At 40.7% G+C, this 26,056-nt stretch overlaps 1 protein-coding gene across 3 annotated transcripts in view; it reads left to right on the top strand.

Moving 5' to 3' along the window:
* SLC12A5 (solute carrier family 12 member 5) overlaps positions 1-23,380 on the top strand; it is a 1,098,594-nt gene extending 1,075,214 nt beyond the window's left edge. For all 3 annotated transcript variants that reach the window (XM_085619360.1, XM_085619359.1, XM_085619361.1), the window contains one exon: positions 13,931-23,380. In XM_085619360.1, the coding sequence (XP_085475486.1) occupies positions 13,931-14,022 (92 nt within the window). In that variant the 3' untranslated portion in view covers positions 14,023-23,380. The remainder of the gene's footprint in view (positions 1-13,930) is intronic.
* Positions 23,381-26,056: the final 2,676 nt, after the last annotated feature.

Raw genomic sequence — 26,056 nt, 5'->3', positions numbered from 1 at the left:
TACAAATCACACACACAATGTTGAGGTACAACTCACGGTAAAGTCAAATTTAGTGGGTGAAATGGTGTTCTTTATACATAAATTGCATCATTTATATAAACACCCATATCATTTGGAAAGCAAGGTTACCAAAGTAATAAACTGTAAAGTGAATTTGTGAATCAGTGACAAAGTGACATAAGTGACAGAATTGTGCATAATATATACAAAAATTGAATACAAAAAACTTTTTATGTACAAAATATACAAGAAGAGGGCCAGTATTAAAGAGAATTACAATGACACTGTTTCACGAATAAATCAGAGTATGTATAGAAACAGGTCTTGAGCTGGTCCTAGCTATTGTCGTCGACGTTTCAACCCAGTGTAAGCGACACTAAATCGTCATGTAGGGTCTTCATCAGGACTTAAAATAAACGATGGCAACCTGCAGAAGCAAGTAAAGTACGTATCAAAAATGTGATATGTAATTATTTTAGTGTGTGGTCCTAAATATAACGTTGTGATGTACTGATAATGGAGAGGCCATAACTCACCTAGCCAGTGGTCTAGGATGGCCTAACAATCAAGCGTTCAAGTGTTCAAGGACAGAGTACCTCATCCAATGGGGTTTCTGAAAGTGAAATTAAGCGCGGAATGATGTCAAGATACCGCTAACACCAATTATCATAAAACATTGAAGTTGCGCCTCGACAATATTTAAATTACAAGAAGTACGTCAAAGGGAGAATTACGATTTATCAAACGAATTCGCCCCAATGGAAACTAACCAAAAGAGTTCAAACCTACAAGCGCAAACCGATTTGGGAGATTAAATTCATAAACAAAAGGTTCGAGTGAAAATCTCGGAGTAAACACAAAGGTCTAAAGCACTTGGAAAAGGCTCACCTCAAAAGGCGTTTTCCTATACGAAAAGCCGTGTTGGTTGAATGATATGCGTCGGATCCAATCCGAAGTTAAAATTCCGTACCAATATCTGTAAGGGCAAACGCGCATTAAATAAATAGAGGAGGGGCTCATGGCTGAGTGAAAAAATGTCAAGGGAGGCTTTAGGAGAGTACTTACTTTAGTTCAATGGTAATTAATGTCCAGCGATCCCGACTCACGCTGCCACACCACCTTTCATAGTTGGAGGAAGCCGCAACTGACAGACCGGCTGCTATATGAAGGCAAGCCAGTGCAGTCCTATTTGACGTAGGTAGAATGACGTACCAGGGAGGTTGCCAGGCAACCATGGTCGCGTCTGAAACCTGAGGCAGCTGAAGCTAGCGCGAGTGTGTCACCACGCTTGGCTGACGTAAGCCGACAATCAATATGTCAGTCGGTTAGATTAACTAGGCAAAGAGAGCCGACTGGAGATATATTGTGTGACAAACGGCGTGTATTGCCTATATGTAACTTAATATAAATCGACACGTGGCGCTGTCAGTTTTTTACGGTTTCAATCGAAAAGTGGGACAACATTCGTATGTGAGTATGCGTGGACTATTCATCTGCATAGACAATGGATAGAGTATGACACAAAATTACGTTTGTTGTGCAAAATAGCATCAATGCGCCATGCCTAAATAGAATGCAGCAAAACACTCAGAGAATGTAGTGAAACATGAGTTAAGATTAAGGCCATCGATATTATATTTGTATGTGAGTATGCGTGGACTATTTATTTGCATAGACAATTGATAGAGTGTAGCACAAAATTATATTTGTTGTGCAGACTAGCATCAATACGCTATGCCTAAAGCGAATACAGCAGAACACTCAGAGAATGTAGCCGAACATGAGTTAAAAATTCTCGAATAGCCATTAACAAGTGATGGTTCTCGAAGCGGTTATGTGAAACAGACCGCAAAATAAGTGGAACATATGGATTTCACCACAATATTAGTTTCAATAATGCATGTTCACAAAAATATTTTTGTTTTACGTATGTTTCGAAGAAGCATCATGGATAGTTAATTACAACACCTATACAATCGTGTACAACGAATAACAAGGGAACATACAATGTTCATAAAGACATTTGTTTCATGGAAAAATCAAGTTTCATTATTTACATCCCCTGTACAAATATAAAAACAGCAAAGTTACAAAAGGCATTTGATGAGTATAGCATAAGGGCCATCTCAAATTTACATGTGGAAAGAACTGTTGCAATAAGAATATCAAAATGCAATAGTTACTGATCAAACTCATGATACCAAAATTACATATTTCTATTGGGAATGAGCCAACGAGTATGTCATTATAAAAGTTATAAAAAATGACTTTATAATTGACTTGTTATTTTTGGGAATGAGCCAGCGAGTATGTAAATATATCAAGATGATTTCATAATTGACCCATCTCTCTAGATGTTTCCTCAAGGCTATTCAGACCTTGCTGAACAGTATTAAGAGAGTGAATCCATCTGCATTCCTTTCTCTTTAAGTTGAAGACAATTGAGCTACCTCTTGGTGCCAAATTTACTTTTTCTAGCACCCACCATTTAAAATCTTCAGGTTGATGGTTTTGTGCCAGAAAATGATCCACCATGGGGGCCCCTTGTGTCTTGCATCTAATGCGACTCATATGTTGAAGTATACTGACTTTTATTTTTTGCGTTGTTTGACCCACATACAAGGAGTCGCTAGGACACCTTATCACATAGATGAGATTGGAACTATTACAGTTTGTGAAACTAGAAGAGTTATACGTTCTGTTGTTGTAGGTGAAGGAAGAACCCTCTATTGTCAAGGGACAGGCTTTGCATTGGCCACACTTGTAATGGCCCATGAGGGGAGGTAGACCGAAGTGTTCTCTAAGGCCCCGAGGTTTAGGTGGTTCAAGGTATGCCTTGACAACACTATCTTTCACATTCTTGCCCCGCTTAAAAGCAAAGATAGGTTGTTCAGTAGTAGAGAGCTCACTGGCAACAAGGTTCCAATATTTTTTGATAATTTTCTTCATGCCATTGCTCTTGGTGTTAAAGGATGTGACACATACAATGCTCTCCTTTTTGGGTCTGTTCTCCTTGACCTGTAGGAGTTCGTCTCTCGGGCAATACCAAGCACGTTTACGTGCGCGTTTTAAAAGACCCATTGGGTACCCCCGTTCCTTTAACCGAGTGGTGAGGATCTGGGTTTCTTTAAAGAAATCAGCTCTTTGTGTACAATTCCTCCTTAGTCTGAGGTATTGGCCATACGGAAGATTATCTCTTCAATAAAGGCGTGACAAACATTCTCCTGGTTAAACTAAACTAGCTGCAAAACATCATAAAATGTAGGGTGTTATGCGGAGACAAATTGTCGCAGCCACAGGGACTCAGACAGCCTGACCGGCTCCAACAACTCGGAGACGCCAGGAGATAATGCAGCATATTAAGTCTGAATCTGGCAAACGAACAAGTTCCTTACCTTCTGTAGCACTTTCTCTGGTGGATACAGTATCTACCTGTGGATTCCTCACCTTATGAATATCCCCTGCGCCAGCATGCTGCTGCTGGTGCAGGGGATATTCATATGGTGAGGAATCCACAGGCAGATGTATCCATCAGAAAAGAGATAATCAACACATGACTGAAGCTCTCAACTGGTTGGGACTCACAAGATGCTTAATTTTATTCTGAGCACGGAGAAAGAAATTCACAAATTTGGCCAACTTATGGTTGTGGTTCTAGAGTCAGAGTTGTGTCAATTGTGAAAGCAGAGGATTTCACAGAGTAGGAGAGAGTTGGCTTAAGTCATTGAAAGAGAGTTTGTTCAGTAGAGACAGGTCCTGATTTTATGCCTTGGGATGATGAGACTGAACTCTGCTTTTTGGGAGTTTAGAAAGAGTAGGAAGTTGTGCAACATCCATTGCTATATACTGTTGAGACATAACTTCAAGATGATAATAATGTCAGGCCCGAAGCCTTTGCAAAGAGCTGCATGTAATCGGCGTATTAGTGTATGATGATTCCAGTCTCTTTTAATATTTCAAACAGGGTTTAAGGTAGAGGTTAAATATCCAACTGTGCCATTATACAGCCTTGTGGGACTCACTTGCCACTTGCTCTTGCTGAATTTAGTGGACATGGGATTTTGATTTTTACCACATTGTTTCAAAGATAGAACAAAACCAATTCAGCACCTGGTCACTGGGGCCCATCAGGTGCTAAAGTACCTTTTACAGCCTTTGGTGACCACTAGTGTCAAATGCTGCAGAGAGATGCAGTAGTACTAGAAGCAGAGATCTTCTTCACTGATGATACACTGGAAGTCATCAACGCCTTCAGCTTAGCCGTCTCAGTGTTGAACCTTGAATTATGATTTGTGGACCTTAATTAGTTGATGATCACTGTTAAATGTATTTACACGGTTGACAACACACCGTTCCATGGTTTTACATAGACAACGTAGGTTAGTGACCAGCCTGAAGTTGGCCAAGTTACTTGTGTATACTTTTGCTTTTTATAAGATGGGATTGAGTTGGACTGATTTCAGGGAGTAAGATGAGTCTACTTGTGAAGGAAATGCATTGATTAGCAAGAGCTTGGTCTCCTAAAAAAGATAGAAGTTGGCTTTTATGATGTTTTCCTGGAATGATGTCATGAAAATAGTCACTGGCCTTCAGATGCTTCATCAGTTTTGATAGCTCATCTGATGTGATCAGCAAAAACCTGTTCTATGTGGCTGTTGTTTTAGGACGGAGAGTGTCATCTTGATAGGCATTTATTAGTATTTTGCTTCTTTTGACCTTTTATTTTGTCAAAGAAAAAAGGCGAGCTCATTTCATCTGTCGCCTGAGGGATAAGGGGATATTATATCAAAGGAATGAATGCTGTCATGGATGTATCAGTTGACCTTATAGCAGTCTGTGGCTCAGTGGACTAATGCGTCTACTGCAGGGGCCTATGTTCGACCTCATGGTCACAGGTTCAAATCCTGGTGTGTCTATTCAGCCTTTCATCCATCTGAGGTCGATAAAATGAGTGCCATTGAGTTGGGTAACAAGAAACATCTGTTATTCAGCGCCAAGATACCCGTAGTGGTGAACGTGCGCTTTACAAATACACATGCTATGTTATGTTATTGTGCCTGTTTACATGCATGTGTGCCTGTTGTCTTTTCGCCAAAACAACAACCTTTGGGAATACCCTTTAGCAATTAGCAACAAGGGGCTGGAGTAGCCAGTATATTAATAACAACAACTGAAGTTGCCCCTTGGGCTTTTAACAATTATTTGTAAAGATATATAAATAAAGGATCCTGTAAATACTAATATATAAAAGAAGAACAGACTTCCAGAGAAATTTACCTGTCAAACGCAACAATTTGTTTATCATCTATCAACCTAGACACTGTACACTGAAACCCATCGATTTGTCCCTTAGCTGTAAAACATAGTCCACACAACCTATTTATAAATTAACACATAAGACTAGGAGAAGAACTAATACACTTAAGATTCAACGATTTGTTAAGATCCCAGCTATACTACTATATGAAATCAGATATATACCCTATAGATTGTAGTCTTTTTTTGAACTAAAATGGAGGGGAGAACCTTGCATAGGTTATGGGGAAACTCCTCTATCCCAGTCATGGCTAAATGGCTGCCACCGAGTTTGTCGAGTTCCTTAACCCTGGCTTTAGCCAGTGTGATTTAATGGAGTTATTGATTGTTACAGCCCAAAGAAGTTTTCTTTCAAAAGCTTTAAGGCAAAATTGAGACACACTTTTTCTTCCATAAAAATCTTGCATCTACAATGCAGCTCTGCAGCCTATCTCTGAATTGTTTAATGAACTGTTCTTTTAACCAGCTAAAGAAAGCTTTGTCATATATAGTGCCGCGAGTGAGCTTTCTCCTGGTTCGGGGCCACTGTCTGAAATTATCTTGGTATGAAAAAGAGAAGGGAAACTGAACCTAATCAATAAAATGTGCCCTATGTAGAAATGCCACTTGAACATAAGATATGAAAAGTATTCCTGCTGATGTGATTCAATGGCCTGCCACTAAACACCAATTTGGGAACTTGGGTGGGCATCCTTTTGGCGGAGCGAATTTGCACCCTTTAGATGATTGGGATTCATTCAGGTTTTTATTCAGGTCTAAAAAACACAGCGTAGAATCTTTTTACACCACCTTAAAATACATTGTGACATTTTCAAATGGAAAGGAACAATTAATGTTTTTCCAATAATGAGGGGCCCAGATGATTCCAATCCTTGTGCAAACCCCTATTTGAGCAGGAATTGGAATTGCAAGTGATGGACAATTTATTGCACCCTGAAATGACCGATAATGTTAACATGGCCGTTAAATTTGGGCTGGTCAAAGCTACCAGAATATACTGTTGGAAAGAACCTGGTAATTATCAGGACATTTGGATTTTGATGTGGTAAGCACCAAAACCTGCATTATAATTTGCATTATTGGGCAAAAACCTCGTAATTGGTGGTACTTATCAGACCCTATTAATTCCAACTAGTATGGCTTCTTATTTCATATGGTGCATTAAATAACACCCCTTTCTTTTGGTCCTTTACAGTGAGGACCATGGGGTACATCTAGATCTCTTGTCTTGGATGTTTTGATTTGAAGCCTGAGTGAATACCCAGCCCAGTTGTGCCTTTGCATACACTCACTCTCTTTATGTTATTGAAGGAGCACCAGATCAAAAAATGCAGACTAGGCCACACGGTTCACAAGAGAGTAGTGGATACATCAGCGTATGCAAGGAATTCAAGTAGTGCAGTGTCTCCAGAAGGAATCTTCTCATCTTATCATAGGTATAAAAGATTTCCCAGAACTATTTGGAGCTAGTTCTAGAAACGATCCCCCTCCAATAGTTGTGGAAAACATCTGTTACCAACAGATCTGAAAAACTGCTGCTTCCTATTGAGGTAGATATGTTTACTTTCCCTATCTTAGGGGGATGTGTGCGCCATCAAAATACTTTCTTGTGACTGGAATTGACATACATCATCTAGTGCAAGTCTCAGTTCTCCAACAAACGAATAGAGGAGCCAACTTGAATGTCTCTTTATGGTGAAACACTACTAAATGTCATACTGTTGTCAGCAGACAAAATGGATGTTTTAATTTTCCTCCTTGCTTGGTCCTATGTAAAGTATGACCCACTTGTATTTAGGCCTGATTTTGTGCTTTGAGAACCAATTTCTTTATAGTGAATATATATGTTCAGATTTCCAAAACTAGCTTTTCGGGATCCAAGCGGCCACGCCACTCATGGATCACAAAGTTGTAATTTTTACCCCCCACCACCCACCTGTGCCAGGAGATAAGGTTTCTGAATAAGACTTAGGTTTCTGTTACTCTCTAGGAACATAAGTTAATATCTCAGTTACAGTATCAGCTAGCAAATTCTGGGGAATGCGAAAAAGCACCTATTTCTCTAAATTTGGTGTACGCAGATAGCAGAGGAAAGGCAGACAACAACTGTGATCAGGAGTACGACAGCCTCTTGAAAGCCTCAGCTCCTGCTTCCTTGAACTATCAGGCTGTGTCTTGTGGGAAATTAGTAGATCTGGCAATATCCCCGAGGATATAAAGTGCACTGGCACATTGCATTCTTCAATTCCTGTATCAGAGCAGAAAATTCAATCTGCCAGACTTCACGTTCTTTACTCTCGCAAGAGAGAATGCGACAGGCGGACCATTGAATCCAGGGACCATTTCCAGAGCTCCACAACCAATATGCAAAAGAGGTATCTGTGGCCCCTCGTAGCATTCTAGATCACATCTGGAGCATGAGCACGTACAATGAGCCTTAACTCAAAAGAGATAAGGGAGAAGGTTTATACAAGCATGTAACTTTCCCTTCCCCATTCTTTAGAGGACCCTGCAGTTGTCTAGCACAGCAATTAGTAATACTTCTATGAAGAGCATACTACAAAAGTCTGCAATTCAAAACAGGGCATCTGAGTGCAGTTTCAATAACCTGGGTATCATCCATTAAATTGGATTCCCAACAGTAATGATTTAATACATTCATGCTGCAGTCTTGCAAATACTAGAGTGAGATACTCTCTAAAAATGCTTCCAAAAGAGCCATGTCATTTATAGTCAGAGGTCCATGCTGCATCAGGAGAAGGTGGTTGGCCACATATAACTATGCTTTATGTATGTCTGTATTCTCTTGAATATGACTTCCTTAGAAACCTCTTATTCCAAGACAGAAGAACCTCAAAAAGCTACCTCAGCACTCTAGAAATTTGCCATCCATTAGCATATAATGCTTAAGTCAGATTTACCAAGCAACTCAAGGCTACCTTGAGTGGCTCTGCGTTGCTCGGTTAATCTGGTTTAACGAGCGACATCCCAAGTCACTGCCTTGCGTTACTCTTCCCTTGGGAAGGCGGTCCATGAATGGAGTGGAGCATGGGTGTTCCACACATCCACCCATTGATTTTGGCACATTTCCAGATTTACCAAGACTGGTAAACCTGGGAATGCATCAAAATGCTATGCCTTCCCAGAGGAGTGGCAATAACTAGAAATATCTTTATTTCTCCTCATTGTTTCCTCTAAGTGTGCTACATTCTGCAGCATATTTATAAAGAGAAAAACACCTCTAAGGATTGTTTTTTGTGCAGGAAGGTGCACCTTCCTGCAAAAAAACAAATCTGCCTGTAGCGAAGGCACCCTTGCACTACTGCACAAGGGTGCCTGTGTTGGTGCTCGGCAGCAGATTGAGGGCCAGAGCAAGCAGAGAGCAGGAATGCACCATATATTGGTAAATATGGCACATTCCTGTCCTCTCCCTTTAACGCAGCACAGCACAGCAGGTTGTCTTGCTGTATTGTATTGTATGAAACCTTGATAAATCTGGCCCATGGTGTATAACTAATTCTTTTAATTTCTGGGCGTCTTCCCATTAGTTCCTATTTACAAGGATGTGATCCATTTTGGATTGTCAAGTACTAAAACGGCTGTGCTTCATTTGATACAACCTAAGATCTTACCTTAGGTGGAGTCTATGAGAATCACAATGTTGTCCCCTGAAATATTATAAAGGAGATTACAGCAAATCCAGCTGCATTGATTTTTAGCTAAGTTATTTATCATAATTATTCTTCTGAAAATGAAGTTGTGGTTTTGTCAGCAAATAGTTTGTAAGATCCTAAATCCAGGATCCATGATCAATAACAGTTCTTTAGCTGACTCTGCAAAAGGAAATGCTATTACAGTCACTACTTCTGATCATCCGCTCTCTCATGGGGAGCATCTTCTGTAGGTCTTCAGACAGAACGCGGCAAGAAGGCATCTATTCCAACAGGGTCTTAAATTGTATTACTTCGGTGCTTGCTGACAGACAGAAACATACTTAAAGAACCCTCAGTTTAAAGGGTGCAGAATCATATTTTTTTGCCACACTATACCTATTAATTTACCTAGTAAGCAAGTGAAAAGAAAGGCTTTGCCCCATTGATGCTAAACATCAGTCTCAGCAGAAGCTGAATAATGTAATAGATCATCTAAAGCGGTTGTGTGCGAGAGAACCCCTTATTATTTAGTTATCTAGTAAGGGCATATGTGAACCCCCTCTCTTGTGATATTAACTGGCCTGCCTGAAACACATATGGGGACCGATTACAATCTCGGTCAGAGAGGCTTTCCGACCGAGATCGTTGGTTTCACTTCCGACCGCCTAAATACAATTTAGGCAGGTGGAAGTGAAACCGGCCGTCATTCTGGCTGGCTTCCGACGGGCACCAGTCGGAACCGGCACATAATCCATATGGGTGGCGTTTTATGCCATCCAGATTATGATGATCGATTTCTGTAAGGCTTTCCATGTCGGGCTTTCCAACATGGGAAGTCTGTTTAGGGGCCCCTGGCAGGGACCCCTTTTGTTTATGGCCTCCGGTTGGGGGCCGGTGCCCCCTTGTTGATCCCTGCGCCGTGTGGCAGGTACGCTGAGGTGCCAGCCACGCAGTGCAGGGATGAACACAACCTCCCATTTCCCTATGGAAGCTTGTGCTACGGCCGGTTTGCCATAGCCATTTATGTATTTTTTGCAGAGTTTTATATAGCGCGAACATGACCCGAATCGGGTATCAGAGCGCTTTACATAGCACCAGTTATAGCACATACTCCTATAGGGAAATGTGAGTATGCAACCGCACCATGTGCTGTCGCATCGTAATTAGGCAGTATGGACCACTGATTGGAGGTCAGTCGTCTAGTTTCTGCGTCCGTGTCCGACATCGTAATAAGCCCCATGGTGTACACCTGAGGAGGCAGCATAACTTCAAAGGGAATTACTCACAATTGAAGATACTTGACTCCTGCCAAGAGGTCGGTGAACTTATAATGCTTTTTCTTTGCCACAAAGCAAGCATGGACATCCTATAGATCTACATTTAACAGAAAGACCCATTTGTCTAGGGAAGTGTTTAGATGATATTGGTGGTTACTGAGTTTTATTGCCCTTGGTCCCTTATGCTATATCTGAATCTATGGTAGACTCTGTCTTGCCAAACAGCCTGACACCCTCACACAGCTTTACACATCTAGCTGAAGTCTTGAGCCATGGTTACCGTGTGACCGTCAACCCTATGGTCACATGCTTAGTGCTTAGCATGACTCTGATACATATTTTTTTTTCACTTTCACTAAAGGAGCAAAAGCCTCTTATTTGTATCAAATCTCGGATTTCCATCTGTATGAAAGAAAACTCCAACAGTCCAATCCAAGTTGGTTTACTGACAAAAAAACTAAAGTAAATGGTCTGTGAGTCACAGTGCAAACCGGACAGTTTTCCCCAGCTCTCGTTAATGGAGTGAGCTCCTCAATCAACTGCAAGACACACATATATACACTAGTGCTTATAAGTGCTTATAAGTTTTGAATAGGAACACATGAACACACAAGCAGGTGTCTAGCCTGAGGTCAGGACAGAGGGTGAAATGACCTTCGAGCAGTAGCAGATAGGTAAATATTTTTGGGTAAGCAAGCTCGTCTCTGTTTACAAGCCCATTGCGCCGCTGATGCGTTGCTTTTAACATGGGGAAAAGTGATGTACCGGCTACGCAAGGGGCTTGTAAATAAGCCCCCTGGAGCCTAGGGGTGGGAACGGCTCAACATCAGAGGTGGCAGTGTTAGCATGGATAAGGAAACATGGCTGAAACATGTTACAGTTTAACTTAATGTAGGTCAACACTGTTTTAGGCTTTTACACCCGTCTCTCTTTTCGTCCTACATGCTATTATACCTTGGAATAAGGGATGCATTGTAGGGGCGTGTAGAGGAAACTGTCCTGGAACAGTTGCCCAATTGCTTCTTCTGCATTTGCATGGTTTGTGAGAGATAAGAGAGAAGGTGGATTGATCTGCGTAGAGCAGTGGCCACTGGGAATACAGTACTCTGCACCCAGGTAGGAATCACAGGCCATTAGGAGAAGCCGTAAATTCCTTCTCCAGCCTAGGAGCTGAAGTCTCAGTAGCAACAAGTGTTGGAAGACTTCTTTAAGGCCTTTCAATAGGTTCTTCAGCACATGTAAAGGATCAGATAATGTACCTAAAGTTGATTCCTTCATCTCTGTAGTAAAATTACCTCCTCATTCTTTTACAAGTAAACATGTTTGGTCACAGTCCTTGATATTAGGACAAATAATGTAAGCACACCTCAGGTAAAGAGGGTCTGGACAATGATAATTGTGCAAAAGGGAAAAGTGCACCCAAAACACAGATTCCACAACTCAATTTCCTTATTATGTTAGATCTCATCTTTATAGGAGTTTTCTGTCTAAATAGTAATAATATTTATGGAGGGAAAATTTGACTTCTGAACGCATGAGCCAGCAAGACCACACCAATGTTGCTTTGACATTACAGCCAGAGCCCTTTCAGAAGATGGCACAAAAGGCTGAGACCGGACAGCCTGCCAATAATGGTAAAGGGTCCTAGTTAGGCAAGGATTAGCAGACATCATATTTCAATGCAGAAGACGATTGAAGGGATGAACACGTTCGAAGATGAGGGAGTTATGACCACTCTTAGCTGATGATTTAGTGTTATTTCTAGACAGGATTGAGAAAGCTGTCTCCTATGCTTCTAAATACACATCACAGGAAAGCTGATGAAGAGAACTCTCTCTCACTTCTCTAGTCCTTCGTATCATCCCATCCATCCTGACCATGTCTCTCACCCTCCAGTGATTCATGCTTTAAAGACTTACAAGCATCACTGTTGTGCCGCTTCTGTTCAGATGGTAGACAGTGACTGCAGTCCATACGCTCAACATAGACTGCAAAACTACTCAAGCAAGACACAGCAAAACGTGTAAGAATATTTTTCGTACTCACTCCAATGACCTGGAATTTTTCATAAATCTGTAAAAAAAAAAAAGTTATACAAAATAAGTCAACGCCTGTGGAACTTAACACTGATAAAACCCTTCCATAAACTAACAATCAATATTAGGTGCTTTAACCTTTCAAGAACAGAGAAGTAAGACTCCAATATAAATTAATCAAAAACACCTAACAACGACACTCTGACTTACATTTACTAAAGGTTGTTTGTGCACTCCTGTGGAACTACACTTTTTACAAGCACTTGCAGACCTTTTTAATGGTATGTAAATTGACACAATGTTTTGCATCAGTTTGCTCACCGCAAGCACCCAAGCTAAACATTCGTAAACTACCCCCATGTTCTGGATGTTTACTGTGACAGCAGAGAAAAAGAAATCCATTATGGCCCTAATGGGTGTAGAGCATGAGGGGATTCATCATATTAGTGGGGCCTAAACCTTGGACAATGGTGCATAATGAAGCTGAGAAGCTAAAAAGTGAAAACAGTATTAGTGTTCTGGTATCCTCCTTCTGCCAATACAGTACAATGGCATTTATAAAGTGCATACCTATTACTGGGTGAGCATCCGGCACTAGCAGCACGAGCACTCTAAAAATTGACTAGCAGCCTAGGCATCAACCTAAGCATTAAACAAGTGGGTTTTCAGGCCTTTCCTAAAGATCCTATCCGAAGCAGCAAAACGAAGGATGGTCCGAAGGGAATGCCAAAGTTTTGCCATAAGAAAAGTAAAGGATCGTCCACTGCGCCTAGCCCTATAGACCCTCTGGATGTACAGGAACTTCTGCGAATTAGACCTCAGGTATATCTAACAAGACATGCTAATATTATGAAATTACAGAGATGATCCTACACTAAAAAGGCCATGGTAATCCTCAACAACCTCATGAAAGCCAACAAGCATTATGAATTGAACATAACATAATGATTTGGTGCACAACAGTACTGATTTGTGCATGTGAGTAAAATGTTATTTCTGGGGCCACAAATGACCGTGAACGAACTGCTTTTATGTACAGTTGCAAATTGCATGTCCTACTGCTGAAAAAGCACTAACTCAAAGTTTTTTCCTCAACCGTAAGCGTGGGTGGGCTGAACAATTTACATTCCCATTGCTGTGGCATAAAGGTTGCATTTTTTATGGCAAACACCCACAAAGTCAGAACTATGTGGGGATTCACAACATTGGCAATGCTTGTTCCCCACACTCCTTGTTCTTCCCAAACTTATGCCTAGTAGTGGTATGTGGTTCGATGAGTGTGATAACGGTCCCACGGAAATATGTTTTTTCTATGAAGAGGAAAATACACAAGTAAAAAATAAGTACAAAAATAAATAGGTTCACGGTTACACATTTGAGCTAATGTGCACTTGTACAATTTTCACACTGTCATTAGGTTATGTGTGGAAGGCATACTGTAAAAGTAATTGTTTCCTCAGATATTTGCTGTTAAGTCAGAGTATTCCTAAAAATCTGTAAATCAATGTCAATAGTAAACTGTGTGGTTGTATTCAGATTGAGAACCATCTCTCTTGTTATAAAGTTTACTGCCAGCCTTTGTTCTGTGACAGTGTAAATTGTTTGAAGATGTTTTGGCTTTTTGTCCTTAACCTGCCACTTCCTACAGACATGGAGTTCCTGGAAGTTCTGACTGAACATTTGGACAGAGTTATGCTTGTCCGCGGCGGAGGACGAGAAGTCATTACTATCTACTCTTGAAATGTGAACACTTGTCGGAAGTTTTTCGGCACTGTCAGCGAGAGCCCGACCTCCTGCTTCAGAGCTCCTGAAGTGGAAAGGGTCTTCTGTTCGTGTTGCGTGCTCAGAAACTTCACCCGGCTTCAGACATCCTCCCGTACCTTTCCTCCATTTTGAACTGCAGCACTAGATCTTCCATGAGCATTCCAGCACAAAGAGCAACTCTCACCCCTGTCTATATCACAGCACTGCTGTCATTGTTTATATATAAATATAATTACAGTCTATATATCCATCACTTAAACTGAGCCTCACCGAATAGGAACCCGCCACCACTGGTCCCATCATTTGCCTCTCTCTGCTCAACCAGTGGACACTTTGACCGGAGCGCAAGGTATTGGTGTGATTCCACCACCTCTTTGCTGTTCCTTCTGTTCCTTTGCTCCCACTATGTATTTGTTGAACTTGGCTGGAACTGTATCCAAACCCTTACACTTTTAAGTCTCCATTTGGGACCCTCATGACTTATTGTGTGTGACTTGTTTCCTTGTGTGGGAACATTAGGACGTAAGGATGAAGAGGAGAGAGAGTGCCACCAGCATGCTTACCTCTCTAAATGTTTCTCTCTCTCTGCAAGTCCCCTGCCTCTGCTCCCAGGTCTTCAGTACTAGGCTCCATCGTCTCTATGTTCTTCCTTTTGGTTTCAGCCAGTATTGGTTGATGTGTGAGGACTTGGTGAGAAGATACCGACGGGGAAGCAGTCGCCAGTGTTATCCGTCCATATTTTAGTACCGCTCCCTCCTTTGCCGAATAGGATCATTTTCACATGCTCCCCTCAGCCTACCTCCGCCACACTCCTTCGTGCATGATCTGTGGCAAGATGTATCTGTGTGCATGACTCCCTGAAGTGGACAACTCCTGGGTGTGTAAAAGGAAAGCGAGAAGTATTTTCAAAGTGTCTGGGGAAAGCAGCTGCACAGGAGGCGATGAAGCAATGCCGAGGAGTTACTGGAACATGGCCGGGAGCCAAGCAAGGGCTGTCATTGCTTTCAGAATCCTGTCCAACCATGATGCCAGGGGAGCTCAATGCAATAATGATCGGATGCAAAAAAAGAAAACAAATATATATATATATATATATAAGTATATATAGAAGATAGAAAAATTCTAAATGATGACTTTGACATGTGATTCAAAACATCCCCTCCCTTTGCATAATCCATCATGTAAGCTCCCAAAGAAGGAACTCTGTGACCCTGATTGTCAAAAAGGAGCCACACTCACACAGGAGACCAACAGCTTCACTACCATATGGAATTTTTACCAGTCAAAATATTTCCCTGCAGGAAAACCAGTGGCATGACTTGTCTGCAAATGAGGTTTTCTCCCATGCCTCTCCCACTGATTTGCAGGTGTTGCTCTAATGGTGAGGTCTCAATGGCTGAAAGTCTTTCATGTGGGCTCTTCCCAAATCCTCTTAAGTAGATTTGCTTGTGTTCCCGTGGCCGCTCCCTTATTTCTCTAGTTTGGCTCAATAGCGATGCCCACGCTGTTCTCTTGATTCATTGATAGTATTTATATCGCACTTCATACCCCTATGTGGGGCACCGGAACGAATTTATGAACTTGAAGCAAGCTACGTGTGCAGGAGTGGATGGTTAGAAATGTTGTCTCGGTTGTGAGCCTATGTGTGAAGCGTTTTGGTGTCTTGCATGAGTGACCAGTGTTTGATCCTGGCTGCTCTCCTATCACCTCAGTTTAGCTTCACTGTGATGCTCAGCCTGTGCCCAGAAGTCTTTCTATATTCCATTGAGGGCAGCTCCTTTGTGTGATTTGGATGAGGAGAGATGAGTGTCTTACTATTGGAAGGCTCTGAGGTGAGCTTTTCCATTTTCCCTTTCCCTTGTTATGCTAAAAGTCTCAGACAGAGCTGATCATGTTGTGATAGAAATTTATGTTTGGACAAAAGATTTCTATTTATTTATTTTTATCTTAAATTTAGCTTTAAAATCTCCTGCCAGATGTTGGGTGCCATATTTGCACCAGCTGAATTCGTAGTGCAGGTTTATTTATTTGTGTTTATATATATATATATAAATATATGTAAGTGAGTTGTAGGATGCCATATGCCTCTTTGGGGATCTGCCCCACTTGACATTGCTGCAAGGTCCCTGTGCTGTGCTGCGTATCTAATTGTGATTAAGTTATGTTGCATGGGTGAATATTGCTCTAGGAGAGGGGTGTCCAGTGTTGATCTATGAGGTCTGGATTCATGCTATATTTTGAGGACATAAACACCTTGCAGAAATTTACATATTATTAATTGAAATGGGAATCATTTTAAAAAACTCAGTGCCTCTCCTGAAAGCTTGGGATGTATCCACTCCTAATGAACCACCGTTGGCCATCCTGCCCTAGGATTTCCTTAATCTTATCTTTGCTTACTAATTCAAGGCATTTGAAGACGCTTGAAACAGACAGTTTTTGCACATTCTGGAAATCTGGTTCTATATGGTCTCTCTGCAAGCTTCCCAGATTTCACATACTTGCAATGCCTCATAGTAGTGTAGGTTTCTCAAAGGCCATGTATCACTCCAAGACGTCTAGAGTTCTTGCAAAGACTTGTGATCGGCATTCCCATACGTCTGGCATGGACATCTCACACTTATGTTGATGGAGGCTCCAAAAAGTCACACAAAAGCTTGTTGCAGGTTTGTATGAGGGTACATGATCTTGTGTTGCTGCATATTTCCCCAAACCAGTGTACTTCAGATGAGTCTTGCAAGGCAATATGTTGCTGTAGACCTCCATGGCAAACTCTCCTTATCTTAGCATAAATCTAGCAAGGCCTACTGTTAATGCAGACTTCTCACAGTCCCACCTGGCCCGAGTCATTTTGAATTTATAAATCTTGTGTTGTACCCTCATTTAGGCGTCAGACATCCTGGACAGCCTGATGTGGTTGGCCTGTTCTCAGGCGTCAGAGATCTTACAGAACTTGGTGTTTGAAATGTCTTCTGAGATTTTACAAATGTGTATGTTGTTGTACCCTTCAGAGATCGTCAACAGCATAATCTGGCTTTCAACTTCAGAGATCTTGAAGAGAAAAGAGTGGATATAGTGTTAACAGCCGTTGCAAAGGCGAACAAGTAACTGGTTTTGGAGATCTTGCTCACTGTGCATATGTCACACCTCTTAAGCAGTCTGGTTCCCTTCAGGCTCGAGAGATCTTTTACATTCAGCCATGGTAGATGGACCAAGAGATTTTGCACTTTGCAACTGAGCAAGATTTTGATTGAACTTAGGAGTTTCACAGATCATGTGGTATGCACATACCAGCTTTGATCCCGTATTCAGAACTCTTGCATCCTTTAATGGTGAACTACTGGAATATTACGCCCAAAATATTGACTACCAAAAAAAGCATGAAGCCAATTACATATAGGTTTATTATTCTTTCCTCGATTGACCAATATACCTACTATCACAATATTTTTGTTCTCAATATTTAGGTCACAGAATTTTTGTAGGGTCATATTTCTGTTCTCGATATTTTGACGTACAACCATCAAGACACAATAATATCGTTTTTCTTGCTCAGTACATTTTTTTGTCAGTCTACCTTACAGAACCTCAAAGAAAGTTGTTTGCTTCTGACCGGTCTCGAGATTCTATCTGGCACTGCAAGAGAAATCAACTTCCGCCTCCCCATTGAGGATCTGTTAGGAGTAAGCCAGAAAGATGTAAGATCAGTGTAATTTTGTACAAAATGATGAAAGTGAATTTAGGATTCTAGTGTTGTGCTATCCTGCAAGGTCTTTATACAAGAAAAAGAACACAAAAGGAAATGTCCCAATCCAGTAAAACTTAGAAAAATATGTTTGGTCCCATGCTCTGCAGGAGTGGCATCCCAAAGTAAAAGGTATTCAAGCAGAGCTGGTAGCAACTCAGCCTTTGCATATCTGTGAAGCCAGAGCTGCTAAAATGTACGCTGAAATCTTTGGCTAATCAACATTTGAATATTGGTACTGAATATTTAATTTTCGAAGTTCTCCAAACAGGAAAACCGAACATCAGAATCTCCACAGGCAAAGAGAAAGCAACATAAATTATACCGGTCACCATGAACTTGGTAACCACGGTTCTTCAGATAAAATAAATTCTGCTATGCTTCGTAGAATAAGCCTCCACCAGGGCACTGGGCGTAACCAAGAAATTAAAAAAAATTATATATATATATAAAATTACATTCACGGAAAAACCAAAGGTTAAAGTAAAGTTATGGTTAGGTTTGAATATAACACCTAAATATATGTTTAAAAAAATCAGAAATTCACCTAAAAATAGTTGAAATGCGGTTATGATTGCAAATTAAAACCCCAAAAAACTCTTACATTTCCAAGTTATGGTTAAGACCATTAACCATACTTCACACAGCAGACAAGCAAACAGTAACTTGCACACCAGACACGATGATTTTGACCTCACTCTTGTTGTGACAAATGCAATTACAAAAATTAATCTTAAAGATGGGATTGCATATCATATTACCCTTAACGCTATGAAAGAGGCAACTATGTATGTAGTATTATTTATTGCTTTGAATATGTAATGTTATTTATATTTTGCTTGCAGGCATTTTCATTTATTAGTTTTGTGAGGTCATAAGCGTAGCATTTGTTGTGCAAGTTATGGTCTGAATGGCTGCTGTACAAGAGGGGAAACCCCCCAACTAAGAGAAATGCAGTGTTATCACAGAACTCGCACTCAAACCTTCACACAAAAGGCCAGAGTGTAAACAAAGATGAATAAGGGATGCTTGCGGTCCTCACTGGCGACAATGATAATCAATTGTTGGCCCGCAGACAAAGCCGCCTCTCAAATCTTAAAGCTAAAGACTACCAACCAAAGAAACCCAACAGGCTGCTAGGTATTCGATCGAAACTAGCTCTGAATCATTTAGTTCAATTGATCTTCATGATGAAATATTGAAACTAGACAAGAAGAAATAATTTCCAGTGGGAAGGTGCTTGAAAAATCCAGAACACAACTGAACAAATCAGAAAGGAGATCCTTGCAACATCTGCTAATGACCGAGCTGCCATTCACCAATCATTTTCAAATTCTGACAAAATCACAATCCGTGGGTTAAGGGGGTAATCAAACTGGAAAATTAAGGTTAAAGTCAATAACTAGCAAATGCCGTGAGTAAAAAACAAAAATCAATCGATAAGCCAGACTCTAAATTCTCTTGCTTAATACCGTGTCATCAGGCATAACCTGGAACTGAATCACAAATATGCTCAACCCAATCAGACTATTTTTCTTACATAGAAGAAGCACCACAATCCCATGCACAAAATAAAAATGAAAGGCCAGAGACCCCAAGCATAGAACCGAAGGGTAAAATGAACATATGGCTAGGAGCCATTGTGGGAGAGTTATCCATCTTTGAGAAAGGAAGCACTGCGGTAGTGCTGTTCTTTGGTATAGTAGAACAGTGTATCTTTCCATGGGATAAATCACTGTAAGAGGACTGGTCCTGTAGGAACCTATTTAGGGCTTTGGGAAATGTATCTTCTATGGGAGAGGGAAGTACTGTCTGATTCTGAACTTGACTAGAACAAGCTACCGAGAGCAACAAGAGATTGACATTTGCAAATGCCAGAACATGCACTGACTGCAGAGTAGTATGTAGTTAATGCATGAAAAGTGCATGCCAGTTACAGTCCTGTCTTACATGGTGATCACAACAGTAGCACTGATTTGCACACCTGGCACTGTAGATATTTGACTATTAACCATGTGTTAGAACTACTTGCAAGCATCCACAGTGAGAACAAACATTTATATATTACCAAACCTATGGTTTGAACATTCCTACGACCCTCTAATGCTCCTGTGCAATACAAAAATCATGACAAATCCATTATATTTTCCTTATGCTTTCATAATTTTCCATTCCCTGCAGTAAGTTGAATTTTGTAGTAGTTTGTTAGTGCACACCACATTTTACTGTATATTGACTAAGAAAATGGTTGCCATTTTGCCAAAGCCATTAATTCAAGTATTTTTGTTCAACTTCTTCAGCCAAAGGGCACTTCAGAGTTCATATTCTTGGTGCCAGATATTTTTTTATTTTGAAAACAAAACCTCAATATCAGATGAGGGACATGTATAAACCTTTAGGAAACCCACTAAATATTAGTCCATGCCTTTATTTTCCTTCCTGATGGCCCACTGCTTTTGCAAAAGCTCCTGTTCCCTCACGTACCAGGGCAGAGTCCCTATACGGATTTGTGAGATACAATGTCCCTCAAATACAATAGAGCTTTTTGAAAGAAAGGACAGAGAGTCACAAAGCTTTTAAAATCACTTCATTGGGCAACCAAGCGCTATCCAAAAAACAAGCACTGACATATAAATGTGTCTGGCTTGCATGCATATTCTACCAACAGTGAATACATGGTTGGAGAAGAAGATTATGGAGCCATATCACTGTTGACATTATGGGAAGTGAATGGTACGTATATTTCCACAATATCCCAGGCCCTCTACTGTAGTGTACTTATTAGCGTCTGGAAGCATACATTTAAGGGTGTCTGTGGGAACACGCTAAAAATAAGAGTAGTTGAAACCTTGGCATTGTGAAGCTACTTCTCTTGAACCTACACTGTGACAAAATGTCACCAAGCACGTAAAGGTATTGACATAATGTTTTGTTATGGAGACAGTGACTGAGTCAAATGAAGAATAAATGACGTACGTAATACAACTCGGGTGAGTGGGGATGGAACTAACTATTACAAGTGTAACAAGTCATAAAGCAACAAATGATACTGAAATCCTTGCAGTTTTTAATTCCATCTATCTAAAATAGACAAAACCAGCAGTGTATGTTTGTTCTTCCTTGGTTTAACTCACCAGTAGTGACCGAAGTTCATTGTATATGTCTTTCCTAACTATTACAGTTGTTACCAGGCAATCAGATTAACTTCTCCTGCTTGTGGTAGTCTCACAAGACAGTTTCCTGTGTCAGAGTGATTCCTGCTGAAGCTTTGAGCATGGTCTAATCTTTGAGCTTCGCCTTGAGATGGGTCGCTCTCGTAAGACTCTTCGGAGTATGCTTTACAAAGATTTTCATTCATTTAAGACATATCTGGATGAATGGACATTGAACTGCCAAGTTCCACTTTCTTAACACTACAGGGACCTCCCCAACTGTTCACTGCGGAAGACAGCATGTGTTGAAGAATGATTAGGTACACATAAGGCCAAACAAACCTAGACTCAAGTGTTATGTGTCATGAAATGGATCAGAGTAGCCCTTTGAAAAAATGCAACACCATCACTAGAGAACTGGATCTTAAAAAGTTAATGTGCTGGTATCACAACTTCACTTCTGTCCAGAGGTTCTTTTCAGAAATTTGCAAAAGTAAATTTGCTATTTAAAAAAACTTTGTAGTTTGGAGCTGTTCTTCCAAGATGAAGGAAAAGACTCCTTGAGTGAAAGGATTGTAGAACACAGGTCTGCTGTCACGTGGTATGAATAAAAATCCATCTATGTTCTTTGGGACCACAAGAGCACCTTTAATGGTAAAGACATCAACAAGCTCTGAAAGATTAGCCTTGTATCAAGTGAATTTACGAACCATCGACTAGAGTTCGGACTCAACCTAAAACATTACTCCTAGGGACTGAAATTTAACTTGTCAACAGCAGATATGAGGTGTGTAGAGCATGGCTGAAAACTAGGTACTTCGCTTTGGATCCCTTGCTAGATAAACTTTGGAAACCATGATCATATCTAGTATATGTCTGAAATCAAGAAATAGTATAATTGAAGGGCATCCTATGTCGAAGCAAATACTAAGAGAGTTCAAGCTTGCAAGAAAAAGATGAACCACAAATGGACAGAAGAAGATAAGTGAGAGGAAGTACAATTACTGCCCAGACTGTCAACATATATAAAATAGACACAGGCTTTACATCTTTGATGGTCAACAAAATGAAAATGAACTAAGTGCAAACAAGGATACTGACTAACATTCATATGTACTACATAGTACTAGCAGAACAATCTTTTGATTCACCAGATTTGATCTAAGATTCAGATCAAGATGGTACTGTTTAGAGAATGTAGGGCTACTTGCTTTTTTAATAATCACTAAAGTTAAATGTGCACTAGCAAACACATTTCATACAAAGAAAGTGTGGATCTTAAGGCCTTCGGCACTCTGTTTTTAGATTGTGGTCTTTGTCGAAAAGCCTCTCATCCTAGTGTTCTAAATGTCTCATTGAGGATAATGGGATTCCATCTTTTCCTCATTTCTAATCCATGGACATTCTCGGGCGGCAAACCGATTACTATTTCTGGCATTAACACCCATTTGTACCCCTGTGTCCTACACCCCAAGAGAGGAGGATCATTGTAAGATTCTATGTGCCTGCTGAGAAGCTTCTTGAGCTTGAGACCGACAGAGTAGTATTAATATTCACCCTTCTAGTTAAATTTTTTGAAAGTCACCTATTTGACTAAACGGGAAGCTCCAGATCACTAGGAATTTCATAGCTGGGAAGAATGCACTAAAAACCACCCTGGGTGCCTCAACACCACCAAGGATGAAACTCAGAAATCACAGATGAAGATCTAAAATTACCATACACCTCCATGCAACTGATGGGTCAACCATACCTTACCTGTCAGTCACAATAGATGCCACGCCCATGCAGCGCACATTGAAACTAGTATTTGTGGCAAAATGGCAGCTTATTTTCGATACGTCCTGGGTCGTTTCACTTTAGGTAGGAGGTGGCGAAAGGTGAAAATATTCCATGTTGCACTACAAGAGGCAAGACACTAAATGGAAGGATCAAGCCTCCATAGACAATTAACCCCCTCCGCTTGGTCTCCTGGGGATTACAATTCACTTTCCCTGCTACATGTGCAATACATTGTTATGAATGTTTCCACAAAATATGAGCTCAATGAAGGGAGATCTTTGAAATCACTGTAGCTATAGGTGTTTTATGTATTTTCAAGTGACTTTTATTCTGAGTGCAATACCCCCATAGATTTGTAGTATTAGTACGCTTTGTGTTCAAGTCTATGTATAGCAATGCAAATACGTTAAAACTTTGTACAGAAAACGACAAAAAAAGGTTGGAAACCAAAATAGTTAGCCCTGGGCTGTTTTTCCTTTGTGTACACGTGTGTTTCTTCAGTAAGAGTCTGTATTTCTCTTGTGTTATACTGTGCTTAGTGCTTACTGTAGGGTTTTTGGTGGTGAATGCTCTTTTACGCGTTATAGCTTTCTGTCTCCATTTTTTTAGACTTCTGTCTGCACAAAATGCAATAAAAGGATTTTATTACACCTGTCACTGCTTCTTTCTCGGTAGTTACTCTTCAGTGAACATGTATCACACCACATGTGTACGGTAAGTTGGCAGTAAACAAGAGTTTGCATCATACTATAGGACAATTGGTAGAGCAAGTGAAAAGAATGCTGTGGGCAATAAGTCTAGTTTACAAAAAAAATCATCTAAAATGTATCCCTACCCAACTTTCCAAGAAGGAAGAAACGAGGGAGCTGGTACTACTGGCATGGACTTGCACATATGGCTTGTGCTATGTTATAAGGCACCGGCACATGGGCGGAACCCTGTATGCAAAACAAACCTGGACAGGGCCTGGTTTGTAAAATATGCTGTGGAATGAAAATTTTGCAGACTGCTGGTCTATCCTGTCACTACTTCTTGGTTGGTGCTGCTGCCTCTTATGACCACCATTTGACATAAATTCACCAAAATGCCAAAGGTAGCAGAAGTGATATAGCATGGCCTCTGGCAACTAATAACATCACTGGGCTGACCCCTTGCCTCACCCTTACTCCCTTAATACACTATTTTGTGCTGCTGCTGTGGGTAGGGGAGGGCAGTGAATGGAAGGATAGACCCCTCTACTTTCTTCTCCAGAGGCTGCTATCATGAGCCCTGAGACCAGGGGTGACAAGGTAAAGCCAGAGGTAAGAACGCTGTTCCTAATTGACATACATGTATTTGACTAAAGAATCCTCTTAGATACAATAGTCCTGTGTTGGAATACAGAGGAACCGGGCACCAGAATCTCGGGTTATGGCTGGTATCCACCCACTATGAGATAATGGGCCTGGAATGGGAAATAAATTGCACAACTGTTTTACTGGGTCCTTTTCTGCAGATATTCCTGTTTTCAGGACAATTACCAACCCATTTCCTTTTCCACTCAAATTAACACCTGCTTGGAGCAGGTGGTAAATTGCAATGGAGGGCTGTCTGCTGAAGCCAGGAGGAAGGGAACTGCCTGGGCCTTGTGGAAGCTGCCATTGGTGGGGTGGAGTGTTTGCAGCTCCATGTGTTCTACAGGAGTTCAGTTCATACTTTATTAATGTTTAGACACTGTCTTTAAAACATATATTTGAAAACCAGATAAGATCTTGTTTTTAAAAGGGGAAGAAGAAAAGAAAAGTAAAGACCCCCACCCCCCTTATTTGTAAGCCAGTTAAATACCCAATGCACCGTTCTCTTGTGCATATAATCTCCATTCCTCTGACACCTGAGCCCATTGCATCACTAATCCAGACATATTTAAAAAGAAATGCCAGTGCGCATGCCACATCAAAAATTCCATATTTAACAAAAGTGCAAGTGCATCAAAAGCGGTTTTAAAATCAAACGAGAAAGCCTATTAAAATGACGGCAATCACTTAATACAAGGACGTTAAACTTTTGAAAATGCAATCCACATGTGCAATTATTCTCTGAAGCTAAGAAAACATCAAACTTTTCAGCTCTTATATATCGCACAGTTAATGCTACCCAAACTTTTAATAGTGCTAAATGTAATGGGTCGTCAGGAAGTGCGGATAAATACAAAAATGCATTCCTATTTTCCCAAGAATCTACCATATACTTTGCAGAGGGTCTGTTCCTTACATACTCCATGTCAGCCAACCTGGACTCTTTTTTTACAGGCCAATTTTAATTCTGCATTAGAAAGGTGTGAGTCCTCAATTATTTTTCATTCCATTTTTAAGGTTCCTGCAATGGTTTCTAGCCTTTTCCTGACCTTCTTCACCCACTTTAGTTCAAGCTTCCCTATTTCAGCAGCACATAAGGCTGATATCTTCTGTACCTTTTAGACCCAACGTTTATCCCATAATCACATGGTTGCTTTATAAGCTAAAAGTTACAAGCCTGCTAATTTCCTTCCAATCTGATTGCCTGGGTCATTACACCTTTAGGGAGAGCCAACAATTTTGTCAAACACTTACTTTCACATCTCTCCCAGCTTCCCTCCATACTTAAGGCTAGTAACTCGGCCACGTAGAGGCATTGAGTGGGGACCATTGCATTATAAGCTATCAAAAGGGGAGTCCAATAAGGGCAATGAAAAGTCTTCTTAAAGTGAACAAGGACCCCTATCGTTGCTGCTGCCCTCATCTCCACCAGTTCTTTATGCAAGACCCAAGTACTTATATGACAACTCAACCTCAACCTTACTATTACCTAACAGCCACTTATACGGTTTACTTTTTTCCCTAAACAGGATTATTTTTTGTTTTTTCCAGGTTCACCATCAATTTATTAGTCTAACAATAATTATTGAATTTGGTCAACTTCCTCTGCAGGCCTACTTGAGTCACATTCAAAATTACCAGGTCATCTACATAGAGTAGGCATGACACATGTCTACCCAATATTTTTTGGGAAAAAGAATGAGTCGCTGCCAACTTTCCCGCAAGGTCAGCAAGGAACAGAGAAACAGTGTAGAGGCCAGGATACAACCCTTCCTTAACTCATTTCCCAAGGGGATTCTCCCCGAAAGGGCCCCATCTAAATCAAGATCTACTTGGGCACAGTTCCCATTATGCAATTCCTGCTATTACGCAATTTGGAATACCCTATAGTCTTAGTTTTGCCCAGAGTATACTATGGTCGAGTAAATCGAAATCTGAAATAAAATCTACAAAAACAGCAGAATAAAGTCCCAGTTGTTTCCTTTGCCTTCTGCCTC

The sequence above is a fragment of the Triturus cristatus genome, chromosome 7 (genome assembly GCF_964204655.1).
Source record: "Triturus cristatus chromosome 7, aTriCri1.1, whole genome shotgun sequence".
Lineage (NCBI taxonomy): Eukaryota > Metazoa > Chordata > Amphibia > Caudata > Salamandridae > Triturus > Triturus cristatus.
This window is presented reverse-complemented; position numbering and strand designations above follow the sequence as displayed.